Raw genomic sequence first — 20,977 nt, forward strand, 5'->3', positions numbered from 1 at the left:
CGCATGGACATGCCCCATCCCCCCCGTAGGGACAGACGTGATAGTTCAGTCCTGGGAGCACGTTCTTGACTCGGAGTGTGTCCTCCACTTTAAGCAGGAAACAAAAATGGAATAAAATTCCTTCACATTCTGAAGAGGTATGAGGTCTGCTTTATTTATACTCTTTAATAGTCCTAAAAGTTAAAAGAATTGAGTGACTATGCTATTTCTCCAGATGTCAAAACTCCGATTACCTTTTCAGAATGAGAGATTCAGAGTATTTTCTCTCCACTCCATTTTTATTTTGGAGAGCTGGAAGTATATTCCAGTTGCATGAGGCAACTATGAAAAACATTTGGAATCTGTCAACCCTGGAAATACTCCTCCTGCGTCCAAAAAAGCAAGTTACATTTCCATTAAAGATAGTATTATGTCTTTCCTCCTTCAAGGGACCCTTTTATAAAACTGTATGAACATTCAGGCTTTGCTTGCGTCGAAATATTTATCATTACAACACCTAGCAGCCCGCAGACCTGGAAAACTATAATTCAAAAAGTAATTTATATGCTGACATTTACTACACTCATTCCTATAAAATATAATTTCCCTTATACTACAAAGTTGTAATTATTCCTTACTTCTAGTTGCTTCATGATGAAATATATAGTGTTCTTGTAAAAGTCATATACTGGTGTTTACGAGATTATATATCAACATTGGGTTATAAAGAACATCCTGACACGTATTCAGCTATATCCTGCCTCATCCTTTGTAAAACCAGTCTCTTCTGTCGGCTACGCTGACACCCAAATAATATGCATTATGACAGGTACTTTGCACTATCACTTCTTTTTTTATTTTTCTGAATCCGCATGACAGGCACCAGTTAATCCTAGCATATAGTGGCCTTTGGTAGGTTAACTGTCACATCTCTTTATTGGTCAGGTAAAACGTTACCTCACTGTACAGGATGATTAGAAAGTGGCCGTAACGCTCAGCGCCAGCGTCTTGCGGGAACAGGAGTTGGTTGCGTGCGCAGGTAAGAGCGGGAACCCCTGACCAGTTTGCTGTCACAGGAGCTCCTGAAGCAGTGCTACAGGCCACGCCTAGGCTTCTGGAGCACGTGGGCTCCGATGGCTGCTGTGGGCACACAGGCGGACAGTCCCTGTTCTCTGACCTAGACGAGACCTTAGTTGAGCGGATGTACTTTCCAAGGGATGGGTCTAGACCCCCCAGACTGGAATCTGTCGTGTGCAAAAGGAAGGACACTTCCACCGGAGAGTCCAGAGGATAGGGGAAGACAGGGGTGAAGGACAGATGTGTTTGTATCTGGGGGGGGATCTGAGTGGCTCACTGAGAGGGAAGAATTCAGTCTATGTGATGCCGTATGGCTTAAAGGGAGAGAGAAGGGTTTGTAATCATACCTGAGAGGAAGGGAGAGGGGGCTAATTAGAGAGGATCTCACCAGGGGTGTGTGGGGAGATGCCCCGGGAAGAGGGAGAAAGCCCCAGATGTGCTCTGGAGACCCAGAGTGTGTAACAGTTGTGTCTGTGGGCTGGACCATGAAGAGATTCTCGATGACGTGACTTCAACAATGGCAAGCCGAGGCTGGGTTTTCCTCACCTCGTTCTTGGTTGTGGGCAGAAACACATATTAAATTATGGGCGTTTGCAATCCCATACCAGTCTCTAATGGGGAAGGAATGTGGTTTACTGGAAAAGCCAGGAGACTAAAAGGCAAACTTATTTTACACAATAGAGGAAATCCCCATCACCAATAGGAAAAAAAAAAAAAGGGTCTTAGGAGAAGCAGAAGTTTAAAGGATTTTGGTTTGAGAAGACATTTGGGGAGGAAAACATGGGAAAGCAAGAAAGGATGAGATCTGTGGAGACCTGCAAAGAGAAGATGTAGGTGACAGTCTTGAGAGTGCAACTAAGGAGATATGGTTAATATTTTCTAAAGAATATTTTGGCAGCTATCTACAAAATGGATATTTAAGAAAGAGTGGAAACATATTAATTAGGAGATTATTTTATAAGAAAGGTGACAGTGGGCTGAACACGGGCAAAATTGGACGGACCCCACCCAGAATCTGAAATCAGAGTCAGAAGGACTTTCTAATGGACTGGATTTCTGAAGAGAAAGAAAAGCAAAGCATGACGAATGACCTCTATGGATGACTTGAACAAAACGGGGAACGGTGGGAACTTTGGGGGCAGGAGAGCCTGGGAGAGGAACAGGTGTGAGAGGGAAGTGAAGAGCTTGGTTTTGGGGATGTTACATTCGAAGTACCTGTTAGCCATCCCAGTGGAGGTGCTGAGCAGGCAGCTGAACACATACCTCGGCTTTCAGGGAGCATCAGGTGGGAGACACAGGGTGGCCTTTGCACGTGGATGGTTATGACACCCACGGGAGTCACTGAGGTCTCCCAGGGAGGGAACTGCCCCCCGCATTCCCCACCCCCAAGCTGATTCTCTGCACAAACGATGCTCTCTTCCAACTCTGCGCTTGTGTGGGGTGACACCCTGTGCCCTGTGTCCCATGGAGCACCCATTCTTCAGGACCCAGGAGGAGTGCTGTGCTCTTGGTCCCCACCGCCATGTCTGTCCGTCTGTGCCACGTTTCCCTGCAGCCCTGTGTGCAACGGACTGGTCTTTGTGTAATCATGCTGACATGTTTATCTCCCAAATTCAACAGTAGGCGCTTTGAAGGCAGAGATGGAAATGTGTCTAGTGCTGCAGTAATGCGTGTGTATGAGTGTGTTTGCACATGTATATGTATGCATGTGTGTATATACATGAACACACATACACATATAAATACATGGTACACATATACTATATAACGTACAGTCTATATAGTATATATATCCTACAGTGTACATATCTTTATACTATAATACAGTGTACAGTGGTATAAGGTAGTAATTATTCCCATCATTAGACACAGTTTGATGAATGAATGGAGGACTGCATTAAAGAAATCAATGAATGGTGCAAATGTAAGTTGCAGCCACTATGCAAAACAGTATGGAGGTTCCTCGGAAAACTAAAAATAGAGTTGCCATATGATCCAGCAATCCCACTCCTCGGCATATATCCAGACAGAACTGTAATTCAAAAAGATACCTGCACCCCTATATTCATAGCAGCACTATTTACAATAGCCAGGTCATGGAAGCAACCTAAATGTCCATCAACAGACGAATGGATAAAGAAGATGTGGTGCATATATACAGTGGAATACTACTCAGCCATAAAGAGGAATGAAATAATGCCATTTGCAGCAACATGGATGGACCTAGAGATTATCATACTAAGTGAAGTAAGTCAGAAAGAGAAATACCAAGTGATATCACCTGTATGGAGAATCTAAAATATGACTCACACGAACCTATCTACGAAACAAAAACAGACTCACAGACATAGAGAACAGACTTGTGGTTGCCAAGGGGGAGCAGAGGTGGGGGAGGGGTGGACTGGGAGTTTGGGGTTAGCAGATGCAAACTAGTATATATAGGATGGATAGACAACAAGGTTCTACCCTATAGTACAGGGAACTATATTCAATATCCTGTGATAAAGCATAATGGGAAAGAACATGAAAAAGAATATATATGTATCACCAAGTCACTTTGCTGGACACCAGAAATTAAACACAATATTGTAAACCAACTATACTTCAGTAGAATTAAAAAAAGAAAAGAAAAAGAAATTGAGAGGCATCTTCCCCCAACCCTCCACCTCCTGCCACCATTGAATTATAATCTCTGCGCATGGTGGCTTACCACTAGCATTTTTACAAACAACTCTCTAGTTGACCATAATGTGCAACCAGGCTAAAGAAACAATGACTTCAAGCAACTAAGCTATTGAGACCCTACACGTGTGGTATATATTGTCCAATGCATATAAGGATTTTCTGGCCCTGTTTCATCACACCTAGAACACCAGTATTGACTTATGCCTCATTCTTCCGCTCAGCTGAAAGCTGTCTCTCATGCATAATATCTTGCCTTTAACATGCCACGTGCTCCATAAGTGTTGTCATAGATATCACTAAGTCTGACTCTAAAATTACTCTTGAAATTGATTCATAATCATATAATGGACATACTGGGCCTATTTACAAATTGTCAGATTGGACCTCCCTAAGGACAGTCAAGCTGAAATTAGGCACACAAATTAATGCTGTTAAAACTGAATTGTGTAACGGTGGTTTTAACCAACAAGGACCTACTGTATAGTGCAGGGGACTCTGCTCAATAGTCTGTAATAACCTCAATGGGAAAAGAACTTGAAAAAGAATAGATACGGGTATATATATAACAAAATCACTTTGCTGTACACCTGAAACTAACACAACAGTGTTAATCAACTATACTCCAATATAAAATAAAAATTTTACAGATCCAAAAAAGATACATGCACCCCTATGTTCACAGCAACACAGTCACAGCACAGCCAAGACATGGAAACAACCGAAATGCCCATCGACGGAGGAATGGATAAAAAGAAGATGTGGTACATATATACAATGGAATGCTACTCAGCCATCAAAAAGAATGAAATGATGCCATTTGCAGCAACATGGGTGGACCTAGAGATGATCATAGTCAGTGTAGTAAGTCAGAGAAAGACAAATACCATACGATATCACTTACATGTGGAACCTAAAATATGACACAGATGAACCTGTTATGAAACAAACAGAATCATGGACATAGAGACCACAGTTGTGGTTGCCAAGGGGGAGGGATGGAGTGGGAGTCTGGGATTAGCAGATACAAACTATTATATAGAGAATGGATAAACAACAAGGTCCTACTGTAGAGCACAGGGCACTATATTCAATCTCCAGGGATAACCCATATGGAAAAGAATATATATATGTGTGTGTGTGTGTGTATGTGTATGTGTGTGCACATAACTGACTCACTTTGCGGTACAGCAGAAATTAACATTGTAAATCAACTCGGCTTCAATAAAAAATATTGATAAAAAAATCAGTGAAGTTACTAAACACATAGAAATGTTTCCATGAGAATTTTTATGTAAAAGTTGTACTGTATGTAAACTTATACATAGAAATAGTAGACTTTTCAAATCCATTTAATCTCCAAAAGGACTATTTCTCAAATAGGTAGGAAGCTCTGTTTCTAGAACTATTTTGAAAGCTTCATTTCAAATGGACCCGCTCGTTCGGACCCTGTTGTTTCCCAGGTGGTAGAAGATACTTATGGGCAATCCCTGCATCTAACAGTGCGGAGCCAGCCTTGCCTTTCCTAAATTCAACAAGCTTGTCACACCTTCCGTGTCTGACCAGGCCCCGGGCCGGGATGAAAGGCAGATCCCACGGGACCCTGCGAGCCTGGGGAAGCAGCACCTGCGGAGACCCCTGGCGGCCTCTCTCGGGCTCGCCTTCTGTCTGCCCGTCCCCAGATCCCTGGCCAGGAGCTTCCCCACAGCTCTTCTCACCAGTCCCCACCTCTGAGCAAAGCCGGAAACACCACGTAACGCAGTTTCCAGCTCAGAGATGAATGTCTCCTAAGACTCTCCTCTTGCTTTGCTCAGTTCATGGCAAACAGACTAGTTTAGAACCACTGGCAACAGGAAGCGGGTATGGGAATGATTTGGTCGCTGCCCCCAGTGGAGAATTAGGTAGCCTTCTGCAGTAATTGTGACCACTGTGTAAAACCAGTAGAAAAAAAAGGGGGGGGGGGCATGTCGCATTTTTAGGAGGGAAGCAACAGTTTCTAACAGTTTAACTGTGCGGACCCTCCTTAAAAACAAGGACGCATATGCATAAGGACCCCAAATCATGGAATTATAAACATCTGTTTGAATGAGACACCCTTTCTTCTTAAATTTCCATTATGACGCCAAAATATTGCACATAAAACGGATAAAAATCCTAAGAAAGACTCAAAGGTAAAATTTGTACACATCATAGTTCAAAGGACATATTTACGTGTACACGGGTATGAAGATTCTCCATGTAAAGACCGCAAATAAGAAAAAGGAACTCGAAGCACTTACTGCTGTGGACGGCATGTGTGGACGTGAACTGCAGGGAGACCTTGGTGCTCTTGAGGCGTGTCTGGCCCCAGTAGGTGACAGCCTGCAGTTCCACTGTGTAGTCGCAGTTGGGCTGCAGTGGCTCCAGGGTCACAGAATTCTGAGACTGCAGGTGGAGGGAACACACACAGACTCCGTTACAAGCCTCCCTGCCTCTCTGCCTCCCTGCCCAGCTGCTGTGTCCCCGTGAAGCACACCAGCTCCTCTCTGAGGTCTGCCCGGACTATCTAAGATCACAGATCGTTCTACATCTTCAGCATCTGAAAATCCACTTTTACCGTGGATCGAAATAAATGGCATACAAAAAGCACAAACAGGTTTTTTTTGACATTGTATTCCTAATCCCATCATTGGATGCTTTCTGGTAGCAAGAAAATGAATAATTATGTCCCCTCCCTCCTTACAGAGAGAAGAGAGCTGTAAAGGCTCGTGTTAGCACACACCTGGAAAGATTATGAATTGGCATTCCCTGTATTTCTCTGATTTTATCCTAAATCTTCTATGAGTAAATTTCCACGAAAAGTTGTAAGAAAAATCAACCTGACAAAATGCTTAAAGCACTTTTTTATGGCTTGCAGGTATCATAATAAAGTCCCTTACAAGTACTCAGAATTAAGAGAAAGAAGGTTATTGTCTTAGAATTCAAACATTCATCAAAATATAGTACATGTGATATCACATGGCCCTAAATGGTCTAATTGGTGGTATTAACACCTATGAAGGGAAAAATGTGTCCATCACTAACGCGACACCAGACATCAGGCAGTCAGTAAGTAGCACGTGCTTCCCCGCAAAGAGTAGGCCAGCTGTATGCGTGCATTGTGCTACATGAAGGTATCGTCATCTTGAAATTGTCAAATACTGAATCACATAAGCCGGTCCCTTGTTTAAATACCACAATGACCTGTCGGAATTCTCCGCATCATTTGGAGTCACGTGAGATCTCTTTTCAGGGAGAGAACATGATTTCCACGGGCATTTCAGACCCTTGAGCACAACGCTCCCTGTAAATTAATAGCTTGGCACCCTTACATGATTCAGGCTTTTGAGGGATCAGTTATCAGAACTCGGCCACCTTGCAGCAGGTTGGCTCTGGATGGCTGAAAGGACTGCACTTCACAAGTGGAGGCTGAGAGGCAGGCTGTGGACCGTGGTCCCTGTTCCCAGGGGAGGCTGGGCCGCCTCTCAGCCACACCCACTGTGGTATGAACCGTGCATCTTCGTGCCCTTTCTGCCTTTTACCTACAGTATGTCTATGAACTACCAATTCCCAATTTTTTTGAGTTAGGCTTTCTTGTTATGTTCTGCGTCACTCTTCCTAAACTATTATCTTCAAACAAGTAAAATAAAATTCACTTTCGAAAGAGCATTTCCTTGAAAATCCCCACTCCTCTTAGTTTTCACGGGTATTAGGATGGACTCTTAGGAAATGAAAAGACATTGATCCCCAAGAAGAAAATTTCACAATTTCTCATGTTCTTCTATATGTTTCCACTTCCTGATCCTAATTCTCAGTTGGTCAAATTTTAATACTGAGAACTTTAATGAGTCACATGACCTACAGCGCGCCTCTTGTGGATCCAAAAAAACATGTCACCTGTAAGACAGTGACCTGTGATTAAGGCTACTCTGGGCCTGTTAACAATTATAATTAAATTTGCAGTTCATTTTTTATTTATCGAATTGACATATACTGGAAATAAATTGCAAACTTCCCTACTAATCCTTGATGCTGTTTGGTTATTAAGGGCATGGCAGGGGCAGGGGTCTGTCAGCATTTCATCACATCACTTTTTGCTTTCCACCCCTGTGCTTAAACAAGTTTATCTCTTTCAGCACTTTCTGTGAGATAAGCACATATTACCAATGGTCACTTGTTGCACAAAGTCCTACAAAATAAAAGCTGGAACTGTCAGAAAGTTTCTTGAAAATAAAACCAAAACAGTATCACAGCTAAACATCAGTGATATGGACCTGTGGAGATATGTTTTATAATTCTCAATGGCACAGATATTGGAATCTTCAGTGCAAAAAAAAAAAAAAAAGTCTTGGTGTCCTTCTAAAGCACTTTCAAACATTTATTTATGGAATTCAACCTTATGAATTAGGGGAAAAGGTGTTAAGTTTTATAACAACAAGATAAAGGAATATGTACTAAAAGGACACCGAACACTCATTTCTATGCATTAAGCATTTCATATGATGCAAAATGTTCAGTGTTATAGAGGTCTCATCGCATAAAACGGTTCAGTGAAGATTTTATTTCTTGGCATGTGGAAAATAAGCCATTCCAAGGTCTTTTAATCCATAAGAAAAGCATATTGTCCAACATGCATTTTCTAAACTGTTTGCTGTTGCACTGATTAGATTATAGATGGGAGCACCTTACCATACACAACAGATAAAGCCATGAACATTTACTCTTCAGTTTACAAGGATCTCTTTAGAAAAAAAGAGACCTAAACGTCAAGGACATTTTGAATTGTCTCGTTTTCAATGGCTAGACAGGTTAAGATGGAGACATTTTTGTTCCTGTGATTTCTGGAGTGGTGCCAGCCATTTGGACATGAGTAAGTCGACAGACTAAATTCAACCGTTGTCACCTAAAATGTGCACGGCTAAACGGCTGGCGTGGTCCCCTGTTTTCTGAACTTCCTCGTTCAAAGGGGAGGGATGGGAACCCTCATGCGTCCCTCTCTGTGGCTCAGCAGAGGCCACTCTCAGACCAGGTGCCTGAGTTCAAACACCACTGCGAGGACATGGGCCTCTTTCCCCTAGTTCTCACTCACCCCACCCGTGGTCTTTCTCCTCTTCTTCTTCGTGGGCACAAGTGACTTGCCGCTGACCGTCCAGCTCCAGAAGACTTTGTAGTGATGCACTGGGATGTCCAGTTCCTCGGGGAGATCCCAAATGATCGTCACAGTCAAGCTTCCGTCGCTGTTGATGGTGGAGTTTGCAAGCCGGAGGTTGGCTGGGGCCGGTGGTGCAGATGGATCTGAAATCCCAGGAGAAAGACACAAGGGCCCAGGATGACCACAAAAGCATCGCCTCTGGACATGGAATGACTACAGGGTCGATGCAGGAAGACTGCCCTTGATATGGAGAATAGCTGAAGACAAGCACTAAGGAAGGTCCCCTTCTTAAGCCTCAAATTGAAATACAGCCTATAAAGAACAGTAAGATCAATGTGTTTGGGCCATATCTGTAATCTAGGCATTTCCACACCACGACAACCCAGCCAAATTTTCACTGTCCCGAAATTGATAAAGTTCTGTAAAACACGGTCAAATTCCATTTAGGTTGGTTGGCATTAAATAGGTCAGCAAGGTTGAAATGCCTTTGAAAATTCTGAAAAGACAAGACAGAAATCTAGGACCAGCTCATTCAAGTAACTGTTTTCATCCGAGAGGTCCTGGAGCTTTAGATCCTTGAATTAGAAGTTAAGAGTGACATGAAACCATCAGCAAAAACAAACCATTTATTTTTTATCCACATTACAAAGTGGATGACAGACGGGTAACATTTTTATAATTTCACCATTTCTAGTTTGTCGCATAAGCCAAAACCGTCTCAGCTGTCAAGAGAGAGATTAGGTTCTGGAGTGATTTCTCTACAAGCCTCCATTTGAAATATATACATGAAGATGACAAGTACCTGTAAAGCTGAGGGTCTTTCCTTCATTTTTTGCCCCAAATTGAGCAAGTATAGATGCCACTCACCACAGATGATTTACAGATGGTTTTGTTTTAAGATGCCTGCCCGGGAAAATGCTGTCAATAATTCTAATTATAATACCATCTGCATCAAAGGGGCAAAGACGCTATATCTAACTCCCTATAAACGAAGAAGACTGGGGAAAAATACCCATGGTTTTTACTCTTGGGATGGTTTGTGTTTCAGGGATGATGGAAACATGAATTATTTTTTTAAAAATCTGTTGCTTTTCTGTAAGATAGGTAAGCTTTGGAGGTGTGCTGGGCTGTGTCATTTTTAAAAGCTTTGTAGTTGCTTTCCTAGGCTAATGGCTCATCCAAAGCACATTACCTGACATGCTTGACCAAGGCGGTTCTCAGTCACCGTGGGGAACCCTCTGGGAGCGCCCGAGACTTGTACTGAGGCATGCCGATTCAGTGAGCACAGGTGTGGCCCACTGATATATTCACGTTAAATATATATTCATGTTTTATGTAAAATACACACTTTTATGTAAAGCACACACATGCTACTCTGAAGGAGATGATCCACAGGTCAGAAGCTGAACAGTCCTGCAGCTGGTGGCGGCCAAGCAAAGGTGTAAACAGCCCTCGGCTCCCGCGAGGAGGGAAGTGCTGGGTCCTGTTATCACGGGCTCAGGAGGCATGGCCTTCCTCCCTCTGCAGGTTCTGCGGAGCCCCTGGGAGCCCCGCTCTGGTCACCCCCACGGAGTCGCCACACGCCTCACCGCTTTCACCTTGCATCGTGCTCTTCGCCTGCTTCCGTTCCCCACTGGCTGTCCCTCTGGTCCCGTGTCCCTCCTCGGCCTCCCGCTCCTGACCTCCCCATCCCACCGTCGCTAAGCGGGGGAGCATCCGGCCTCTGAACTCGGGGGCCTCTCGGCATCTATACCCAATCTCTAGAGATCTCACCAGTCACGGCTTTAAAAAGTCTTTGAGCTGATAACTCTCAAAGGTATGGCTTCAACACAGACTTTGCCCCTGAACTTGGATTCACGTACTAAAGGGTCTTTGCGTCAGCTACGCTTGGAGGTCCCAGAGGCAGCTTGAAAGGAATGTGCCCAAGACCAAAGTCCCCGTCCCTCCCAGCCCCTGCTGCCCACCACAGACGCCCTGTCTCAGGAAACACGAATTCCTCCTTCCTGCTGCTCCCGCCCCAAACCTCGAGGTCGTACACTTCTGCTTTCATTCCTTGAGCTAGCAGGTACCTTCAAAAATCTATCTGGAGGCCTTCCCTGGTGGCGCAGTGGTTAAGACTCTGCCTGCCAATGCAGGGGACACGGGTTCGAGCCCTGCACCTGGAGGATCCCACATGCCACGGAGCAGATTGAGCCCATGCGCCTAGAGCCCGTGTTCCGCAACAAGAGAAGCCACTGCAGTGAGAAGCCCGCGCACCACAACGAAGAGTAGCCCCCGCTGCCGCAACTGGAGAAAGCCCACGCACAGCAACGAAGACCCAACACAGCCCAAAATAAACAAACAAATAGATAAATTTTTAAAAATCTGGAATCTTACTGTTTCCACCAGAAGAACACCGTGTGCCAAGCCTTTGTCTTTGCTCCCTGACGACGGCAAAGGCCTCCGAGCCTTTCTCAGTGCGGCAGCTGGTGGTTCTTTACGACCCAAGCTGAGGCTCCTCAGCTTGGAAGCTCTCGATGGCCTCCAGTCTCACTTACAGTCCAAGTGCTGGCAGCCTCCCCAAAGTCCTGTGCGTTCTTACCACACATAACCTCCCAAACCTCCTCTCCTGTCCCCACCTGAGCCTGCTGCCCTGGCCACACTGGTTCCCATCTGATTACGTGCAGATGAGAACCAGGAGCTACTGAAGCTTTTCCACCGGTTTAGCCTAAACGCCTCCCTCCCTACCCGCCCCCCTCCCCGAGAGTCTTTACCTACTGCAGGTCGACCAGATGTCACCCTATTCAAAACGGTTACATGTGATTTCCTCCACGCACCAGCAGAGTTTCACCGTGATTTTCTCCTGCTTTGCTTTCTCCAACGCCCTTAAGATCAACCTCTGCGGTATGACTCAGTCCTTAACCTATAGCAGGTTACTGCAGACCTTTCCTACAGAAAGCTGGTTGGCAAGCTCATCGTCACTTCAAAGCAAGAGAAAAATCACAATGTGTAAAGATAATTACAGCCATTCATGTTTTCAGTGATGCACCTGGATGTCTACATGCTGAAAATAAGTAGTTATGTGAATTTTCCAGAGAGTCTAGGTTCATAGGAAAAGCTCAAAATCATCTCCTTTTCTAAAGAAATTCCAGGTTTAAGGAAGGCAACTAGTATTTGGTATTTCATCATTTCCTTAATCTACTTCATTCACAATATCATTTCTTACTGCCCTGGAAAAATTTCTCATACCTTAGATGTGATCATAATTCAGAATAACATCATCTAGTTTATTATGACACATGATAAAATATGAAACAACATAATTTATGAAAATGGCATTAGGAAGTAGTGCTTTCCAATAAACAAATTAGTAATATTTGCTTCACATTTTCTTAAAAGTAAGGCCCGTTTGAGTACTCACAATACCCAGGTGGCCTACTCCCATTACCAACGTGAGTCACCCCCAATCTTTCTCCCCCCAAATTACCACTTTTTAAAATTTTGAAGCCAAAGGGGAATAGCAGAGGTTATCTGTTTATCGCCCCAATTACCCTCTGTAAACAAGCTACTCATTTATCTGTCTAGTCACTGAAGACGAATCAGATGAGACAGTCTGTCCTGGTTGTCTAACCTGAAGGATTTCATTCAGGCCCAACAAATTCCCAGATTGCTGTTATTCACTGCCTCGTGAAATGCTTCCCTGCGGTGTGAAATCAAGTATATTCACTTTGTGGAAATACACAAAATCTTTTCTTTCAGTTTACGTAATGTTTTCATTCTATTAAAACACTGACATGCAGTTGGAAGCTTGTGGGAAAAATTACATGCATAGAGCAACTCCACATTATGATAAAGCCCTAAGGGATTTTATAATTTATTTATATGACCTTTTTTTAAAAACAATCTTAAGGGTTGGATAGGTAAAGTGACCTGCCCGAGGTCATTCACGTAACGATGGCAGAGCCAGGCGTGAGGATGACAATAAGGGGAGAAAGGGGGGTTTGAGGCCACATCTCTACATCTGTTACGTGTCATCAACATCATCATCATCATCATCGTCACGATGGGCCACCGTCTCTACAGAAAGTCAACATGTGAAGCCGTTTGCTGGGGAAAGTGCCCATTACAGTCTAGCACAGGGACTGAAAGCCTTTTTCTGTAAAGGGGCAGACAGTGACTCTCAAGGCTTTGCAGACCAGACAGTCTCTGTTGCAACGAATCCACTCTGCTGTTGTAGCTTGAAAGGAGTTGCAGATAATATGGAAACGAATGAGCACGGCTCTGCGCTAGTGAAACGCTATCTGCAGAAACAGGCGGCAGGCCAAATAGGGACCACAGGCCATGGACTGTCAACCCCTGAGCTAGCGTCTTTCCAAAGCAATGACACCCTTTAGTCTCTTGGAACTGGACATAAGCACAGCTTATTTCCAATTTTATATGCCTGTGGTTGTACTTTGTTTTTTTAATGTTGGCATTTTGCTCCCATTTTGCAGATGAGGAAACTGAGGATCAGAGAGTTTAATTCACTAGTTCCAGAGTGCAGGGGGAGAAGGTCAGAGGCCCATCACAAGACCAGAGCCCCCTGGACCCCTCCCTCTGAAGCTTAAATGAGAGCTTTTCTCCCCCACCTCACTTCTCTTTCTGCTTCATCCACTCCCTCTTTGCCACCTTCCCAATTATCTGCAGAAACACAACTCACAAAGCAGACAGCAAGGACACTTTCAAAGATAAACGTAATAGGAAGCCCGTATTAGCTCCTTTTACAGCTTGCATGATTTCCAGGGCAAAGATATATTCAATGTTTAGCAGGAATAACCAACTTCAGCCTTGGAGAAAAATAGTTCCTTCTATGAACGATCATAGGTAGTGCTTTTGGCAAAGCAACATGGAACCTTGGGTTTCAGCAGATAGATTTACGGTTTCATCTCTGACCCTTTTGTGACAAAGTAACAGGCACGGGGGAACAGCTTTACGCCTACCACGGGTAAAGTGCCAAATGAAATCACTTGTCACCCCTGGAGAAAGGCAGGCCTGTTCTCACACTGATGTGAACTCTCATGGGAAAGGGGCCCTTCCTGTCATCCCAGGGGAAAGCCCAGCACTGACTGTGAGGCAGGCGCCTCCACGTGTCCAGACGATCCTGTTGGTTAAACACGGAGACCCAGCCGCGCGTGTGAGCACAACAGCAGAGTGGGGTGCCAGTGGCAGCGAAGAGAGAGACCTTTAGACGGTCGTACTCAGTGAAGTCAGTCGGACAGAGGAAGGCAGGCATCACAGGATACCACGTACATGTGGAATCGAAAATGTGGCACAAATGAGTCCATCGACAAAACAGAGGCAGCCTCACAGACAGAAAACAAACTCACGGGTACCAAAGGGGAAAGGCGGGGACGGATAAATCAGGAGCCTGGGACTAGCAGATACACACCACTATATATAAAATAGATAAACAGCAGGACCTACTGTGCAGCACAGGGAGCTAAACTCAGTATCTTGTGATGACCTACAAGAGAAAATAATCTGAAAACATATATACTTATAACTGAGTCACTTTGCTGTACCCCTGGAACTAACACAATATTGTAAATCAACTCTACTTCAGTAAAAAAAAGAGAGACCTTTATAAATACACGATCATGAAGGAATATATATATGTACGTATATATACAGAGACACAGAGAGAGGAACAAGATATGCTTTAAGAGCATGAATGTTCGTTTTATTACTTATTTGAGTTCCTCAAAGGATGTCCAGGGAACAGACTTCCCATGTGAAATGCATCAGAGGACTGCCTCTTAGGTGTGGGGCGGTGATCAAGGGCAGTTAGATTTTCAAAGCAATGATACAACCAGTCACACGTTCTCCAGCTAATGAGTAGGTTCGTTCTGGTATTTAAACTGTTTTTTCTTTCCAGACACAGCAGTTGGAATAATTTTACTTCCCTCATTAACAAAAAAAAAAAGAAAAGAAAGAAAGACAAGAAAGAAAGGAAAGAAAGAAAGAAAGAAAGAAAGGGAAGGGAAATGGAAGGGAAAGGGAAAGGGAAGGAGAAGGAAGAAATCCCCCTGCAGTATCTAGACACACAACAGCTTAGAGAAGCTGCAGAAGCTGCATGGCAGGCGAATTTCCAGCTATTAAATAGCTTCAGGACATGTGCTCAGCACAGTGTTATCCAGTGGAAATGGCACACAGAGCAGCTGTGCAGAAAGTCACGGGTCCCCGTGGAGCAACAGGGAACTTTATGACCACAGTGGAGTCTGTTCTCGCTTTCCTAACACTCTGTAATGTACGAGTGGAATAACATCCCGTGTGATACCTGTACGCTGTGAAAACAATGTTGTCTGCTTTTCTTCTCCTTTTTAATGTATCCTGTACACATGGGGAAATAAGGGGGAAAAGATGGATGGAAAACTCTGAATTTGGAAGGAAGTGAATATAATAACTGTATTATGTACACTGGAAGACGTATTAGGTTAATGACAATGGAAGGTGGATTTTAAAATTTTTCTTTATAAGATCTCTTAAAAGCACATTAATTCAGTGTTAAATGGATACTGACTAATCTCAAACATCCAAACAAATGTTTGCCTGCTTTTGGCAACATGCAAAAAAATGAATCTGGGTTTTGCTTAATATAATGCGCGAAACTGTCCGTCTACCTGCTTTCACTGCTGATGTCGACACACAGAAGTCTCGGTAGCACTTTATTTCCCAAATTCAGTCAACTTGTAAGCAGTCCCTTGTAACAGGAAGTAGTACTAGTAACGTATACTTCCAATACCAAGCACGCAGTATATGCACATTTTTTGCCCCGTCCATAAATATCAACATGATCGAGAAAATGTTAAAGACGAGTGTATACCAAAGTATGTTTTCTGCTGGCAAAAGCGTCACTCTAAATTGATGCCTGCCACCTTGGGGCGCTCTGTGGGTTAGCAGTCAGGGGCGTCTTCGTCAAAGCAGCGGACGACAGTGTGAAATGGATCTGATGTTGGGAAGGGTGACGGCAGACGGGGGAGGGAAGAAAGCGAGCCTGGGAAGGCCTGTCTGTCTCCACTTACTATGACGTCTGTCCCACATTTGGGAACACGGGGTGGGGGGGACTCCTTTCATGATCTCACCGAATTGCGTCCATCAAACTCTTTGTATCTTTGTTTTAAACCATAATTCAAACTACAGTAGACACGTCTGTAATGGGAATCTTGCAGATATTGAGTAAACCAAGAGGCAGACAGCAGACGCTCTCGGGGTGTCACCCGTCCCGTCCTGTGCTATTTCAGGGCACGTCCGCTCCGCTTGTAAACGCCCGCGCCTCTGTCTGCACCCAGAGCTGGCTCTGTGCATGTGCAGGACACAGACGCCCTGGAGCAGCCTGCCTGCAATGCCCCAGTTCCTCAGAGGGCGAAGCGCTGCCCACAGTGGCAACTAGCATGAGAACGCACCTTTGTGTTCCGCCTTCCCTTCCCGGTCACCTTCCCCTCTCATCCCCGCCCCTGCCCATCCAGTGTCCTGGATCCTTGCCTCTGTAAACTGCTTCCATGCGGAGCCTTAACTTGCATGGGCGTCTGGGGATCATGTCCCTGGCAGGTCATCTCCCGCATCAGGAGTCCCACGTGCAAACGCCCCTGTGATTCCACACGTATCTACACCTGTCTCCCGATGCTTCCTAGGGTTCACTCCCCACGCCACGGGATGGAAAAGTTTCCAAGACCCTAGGGTCTGGCAGGCTTGGTGCCCAGAAAAGCGAGCGCTTCATCCCAGGAGTAGCCTAGGAAGGCAATTCACCATGTGGAAGGGTTACCATTTCCATTTTCTCCATTAAGAGACAAAAAGTAGAAAGGGACATTATACATTAGTCTATTAAATTATCTGTAATTCTAGTTTTTAAGGTTGTAGCCAACTTTCCTTCTCAAGTACCAGGGAGAAAGACAGTATAGAGCATTTAAATAAGTAAATACAGAAATCACCTCAACCTTGGGGAGGAGGGTTGGCAGGGGTTAGCAATAAAAATATCCAGAAACAGTATTCACCTGGAAAAGAAAAAGCCTGAAACTGACTTACCAATCTATGAGCAACTCAGAATTTTCTTATAGAAAATAGGTATTCTAAGGGGTTAGGATTAAGTTATAGGGAGATATAAGAGTTAAAGGGAGGGCTTCCCTGGGGGCGCAGTGGTTGACAGTCCGCCTGCTGATGCAGGGGACACAGGTTCGTGCCCCAGTCCGGGAAGATCCCACATGCTGCGGAGCGGCTGGGCCCGTGAGCCATGGCCGCTGAGCCTGTGCGTCCAGAGCCTGTGCTCCGCAGTGGGAGAGGCCACAACAGTGAGAAGCCCGCGTACCGGAAAAAAAAAAAAAAAAAAAAAAGGGTGGGGGGGAATTAACTGAGTAACAAATCTATTCCGGCAAACCACAGACTAGTAATTTTGTATTTAAAAGTAACCCTAAAGAAGAGAAAGACAAGAATTTTGGCATTTCTGTGAGAATCAGGATGAGTACCAGGCAGCAGACCTAAACTAAATGACGCCCATTTTACCACGTTTTTTTATCATCCTATTTAATTTTGCTTTTATTTTCAGAGGTGTTCGTGGAACATGGATAAGATCCTTGCCCCTTCCCTTGCCCCAGCCTTAAATGATCAAGTCTGGTCCCATATCCAAATCCAAATGCACTAGAAAATTGCCTACCCTTTGCACAGACAATTATTTTGGAAGCACTATTTCTTTCTTAAAGTAATTTTAAACCACTAGAAGACGTACAACTGGTACAGTGTCAGCTGGTTCTGGAGCACGGCGGGCATAAGTGGGCTTTTAATTAAATGAAAATGCACCGTTTTTGGAGGCGCTGCAGTGACCGTTAAAATGTGGCGCTATTTCCTTTTACAAACCACACCGCTCATCCATTCTTCCATACATCTCAAGGTGAGGAGGATTCCAGACTTCAGTCCTTGCGCGCTGCAAACCAAAACGTGTGTGCAGTGGTCGTCACAGATCCTCTGGTGGTCTCAGGGAAGATGCATCACAGAATGGGGCTGGGGGCGTGGGGATAACAGACCTGCTTGATGGCTGAAGACATTGCCAGGACGGTCCACCTCGTTTCTCCCCATCTTACTCCACTGCACTTACAAATGTACAAAAGTGCTTGCTGGGGGAAAACACGTAACAATCTTATTGAACTATAATTTATATGCCATCCAGTTCACTCAAGTGTGCAAGCAGTGATTTCTAGTGTTTACTAAGTTGTGTGACCATCACCACCACCATCCATTTTAGAAGGATTCTGCTGCCCCATCAAGATCCTCCCTGCCCTGCCGGGAAAATTTTAAGGCAGAAACAAAGTTATTTTTGTGTCTTCAGCTTCTCCTTTGATTACTCGTGTTTCCAGCATGTCCAGGGTCCTTCACCTGGGTACGTCCACCCCTCAGAAAAGCCCATGTGCAGGAAAGGCCCTAAAACACAGCAGTCATACTGACTGGGCAAGGATTACTCCTCTTCTGGAAATACGTGCGTCCCCAAAGGAAGAAGCACCCTCTTGTCTCAGTCATCTCTGTTTTAGACACTGGCAACAGCAATCTCCCAGCAGCTCCTGACCGAAGACCCTGGAGTCATTTCCTACAGGCCACGGGTAAATCCCCGAAGCCTGTCAGAGTCACCTTTCCACGTGTGCTCCCCGGCCAGCTGACGTCTGCCTTTGTCCAACTTACTGTCACCTTTCGTTACCGCTACTGCGTCACTGGTTTGCTGTACCTTTTAGATCCACATGTAAACGACAACCCACAGCGCTCGTCTTCCTCTGTCTGGCTCACTTCACTCAGCGCAGTGCCCTCCAGGCGACCGTCATCTCTGACCAGGAACACTGCACTGGCGCTGTGTGCCATGACCCTGGAGGCCCGGCACGCCCAGACCCTCCTCTTCCTGTCCGTCTGCACCCTTCTCTGCTCCACCCTCAGGCTCCACCGCCCGGAACCGGAAGGCTCTTCCTTCGGATGGCACAAAGCCAGCCCTTTACTCCTTTAGACAGCATCTCTTCTGTGGCCGCCCTCCCTGAAATAGTAAAAAAACAAAAGCACCCCCTTCCCCACAGCTCCTGTGTCTAGTCTTTATTTTCCGCACTGTCAGTTATCACTCTCTACCCTAGTACATGAGAGTGTTTTAGGTATTAACCTTGTTTACTGTTTCCTCTCTCCCCCAATTAGAGTGAATCCGTGTGTGTGTGTGTGTGTGTGTGTGTGTCTTCCACAATAGCAGACATTTTTGTCTTTTACTTGTTACCTCAGTGCCTATCACAGTGCCTGACACAGAGCAGATGCTCAACAAACATTTAATAAAAAAGGGAATGAAACGTGAGTGATAAAACGAGACCCCAAAACACTTTATTTCTACCTTAAAATTCTCCCAGTGAGGCGGGGAGTCTCCTGGAGGATTCTAAAACTGTATAAAGGATACTTGCACGACTTTATGGTAAATACTAAAAATCACTGGCTAACACACTTAAGATGACTGAATTTTATGGTATGTAAATTATATTTCAATAAGGCTGTTAAAAGTTATTTTCCCAGTAAGACACATTTCTACGCTTGATGAGAACTGACTAAGGTGAGGGAACACGGGGTACCACCTTGTAAACGGTGACGTATCCTTAGCCATATCCTGGAGGAAATGCTTTCAACCGTTTAGTGGGTCTATTATATTCCCATCATTCTGTGGTGCATCTTCAGTGGAAACAGTACAATCTGCCATAAATTCTGGGCATGTATTTTTGGTTTCAGAAGTGCAAGAACTGAAGTCTGGAAAGCTGAATGTTGGGCATATTTGTAAAACCAAGAAACAGAACAATTAAATGGTGACTGCAAGTTTTCCCAAAACTGGTGCACTTTCCTTCAACAAAAGCCTGTTGAAATTTGAGGGGTGCCGCTCTCGTTCTAGACATAACACGGTCCTCAGACATGCAGGAAGGGCTGGGACACTACGGCCTTGCTCCTTGCCCAGGACGGATGCCTCTTTGCTGGTTGGCAGCCACCGGGCCGGCCCTGGGGACTGTCGCAGGGCCTCTGCCCAGACCCCGTCCGACTCTGACAGGGATTCCACCTCTGTCTGCAGAGGCTGGGAGCTGCTCTGCGTCATGTCTGGACAGGCAGCCGTGATCTGACAGCGCCAGACCCCAAGCCTGCCGGCAAGGGAGGAGATGGGAACGCACTGTGACCACCGTGCGCCTGGACCACATCTGAACTGCCAAGGTCAAGGTGAAGACTTCTCGAGCCCTGTACCGATCCTTGCCTCTGAACCCACTGTGAATTATTTGTTCCCACGGCCTCTCTCAGTCCTCAGACCACTTGGAGGCAGTCCTCAGACAAGGAAGGTCTGATGTCTGTATTTCTTATTTCATTTTTGGACCTGCTCAGCGTATTTGCCTCGGGGTTGGCGGGGGTGTGCACTGCACTTTTCTTTTCTTAAAAGGACTTTTTTAAAAGAAAGACTTAAAAATCTACAACATACACTGTAATAGAATTCAAATACTCAATTGATCTGGTTGCAAGGTTTCCACTTGAGACCTATGATTATGCAGAGAAAGGTGTGGCAATATTATCTGGTGAGAAATGGACTAATGTAAACATACATTTTACCCAAAATGGAATGGAAACTGCAATTTATAGCAGCCAGTTCAAACTTTCCCGTTTTGAAAGACATGACTGATGTTACCAGTCTCACGTTATTCATTAATATCATAATGTATTCTTAAAATAAACTTAAACGAGCTCCCTAAGAGGATAACTGCTAATTGGTAAGGGAATCATCTGACGAATCTCCATCCATGAAACTGGCCCTCACGGACTACTAGCCAAGCAGATGTATCATTAATTCAGAGCACACAGCCATCTCAACACAACTGGAGAAATAAACGCAGAGCTATTATTAATATCCAGTCAAATGATGTCCTCCCACTGTCACAGACTAAACTACCCACAAATGTAATATACTTAGTATTCATCGGATCCCACAGAGGTTTTAAAATAGCACTGAAGTAGGAACTGAACAAAATGACAGCCATGATAAAGTGACTTGGGAGGGATTTAAATTCTGCCTCTTATGAA

General features: G+C 44.8%; 1 protein-coding gene across 1 annotated transcript in view; it reads right to left on the reverse strand.

Moving 5' to 3' along the window:
• The window catches only part of ANOS1 (anosmin 1), a 195,581-nt gene that overhangs the window by 23,786 nt on the left and 150,818 nt on the right, over positions 1-20,977 (reverse strand). The window contains exons 7-8 of the mRNA XM_082609603.1: positions 8,846-9,051; positions 6,018-6,162 (exon numbers count right to left, since the gene is read on the reverse strand). Of these exons, the coding sequence (XP_082465729.1) occupies positions 6,018-6,162; positions 8,846-9,051 (351 nt within the window). The remainder of the gene's footprint in view (positions 1-6,017; positions 6,163-8,845; positions 9,052-20,977) is intronic.

The sequence above is a fragment of the Mesoplodon mirus genome (genome assembly GCF_964341445.2).
Source record: "Mesoplodon mirus genome assembly, chromosome: X".
NCBI lineage: Eukaryota > Metazoa > Chordata > Mammalia > Artiodactyla > Ziphiidae > Mesoplodon > Mesoplodon mirus.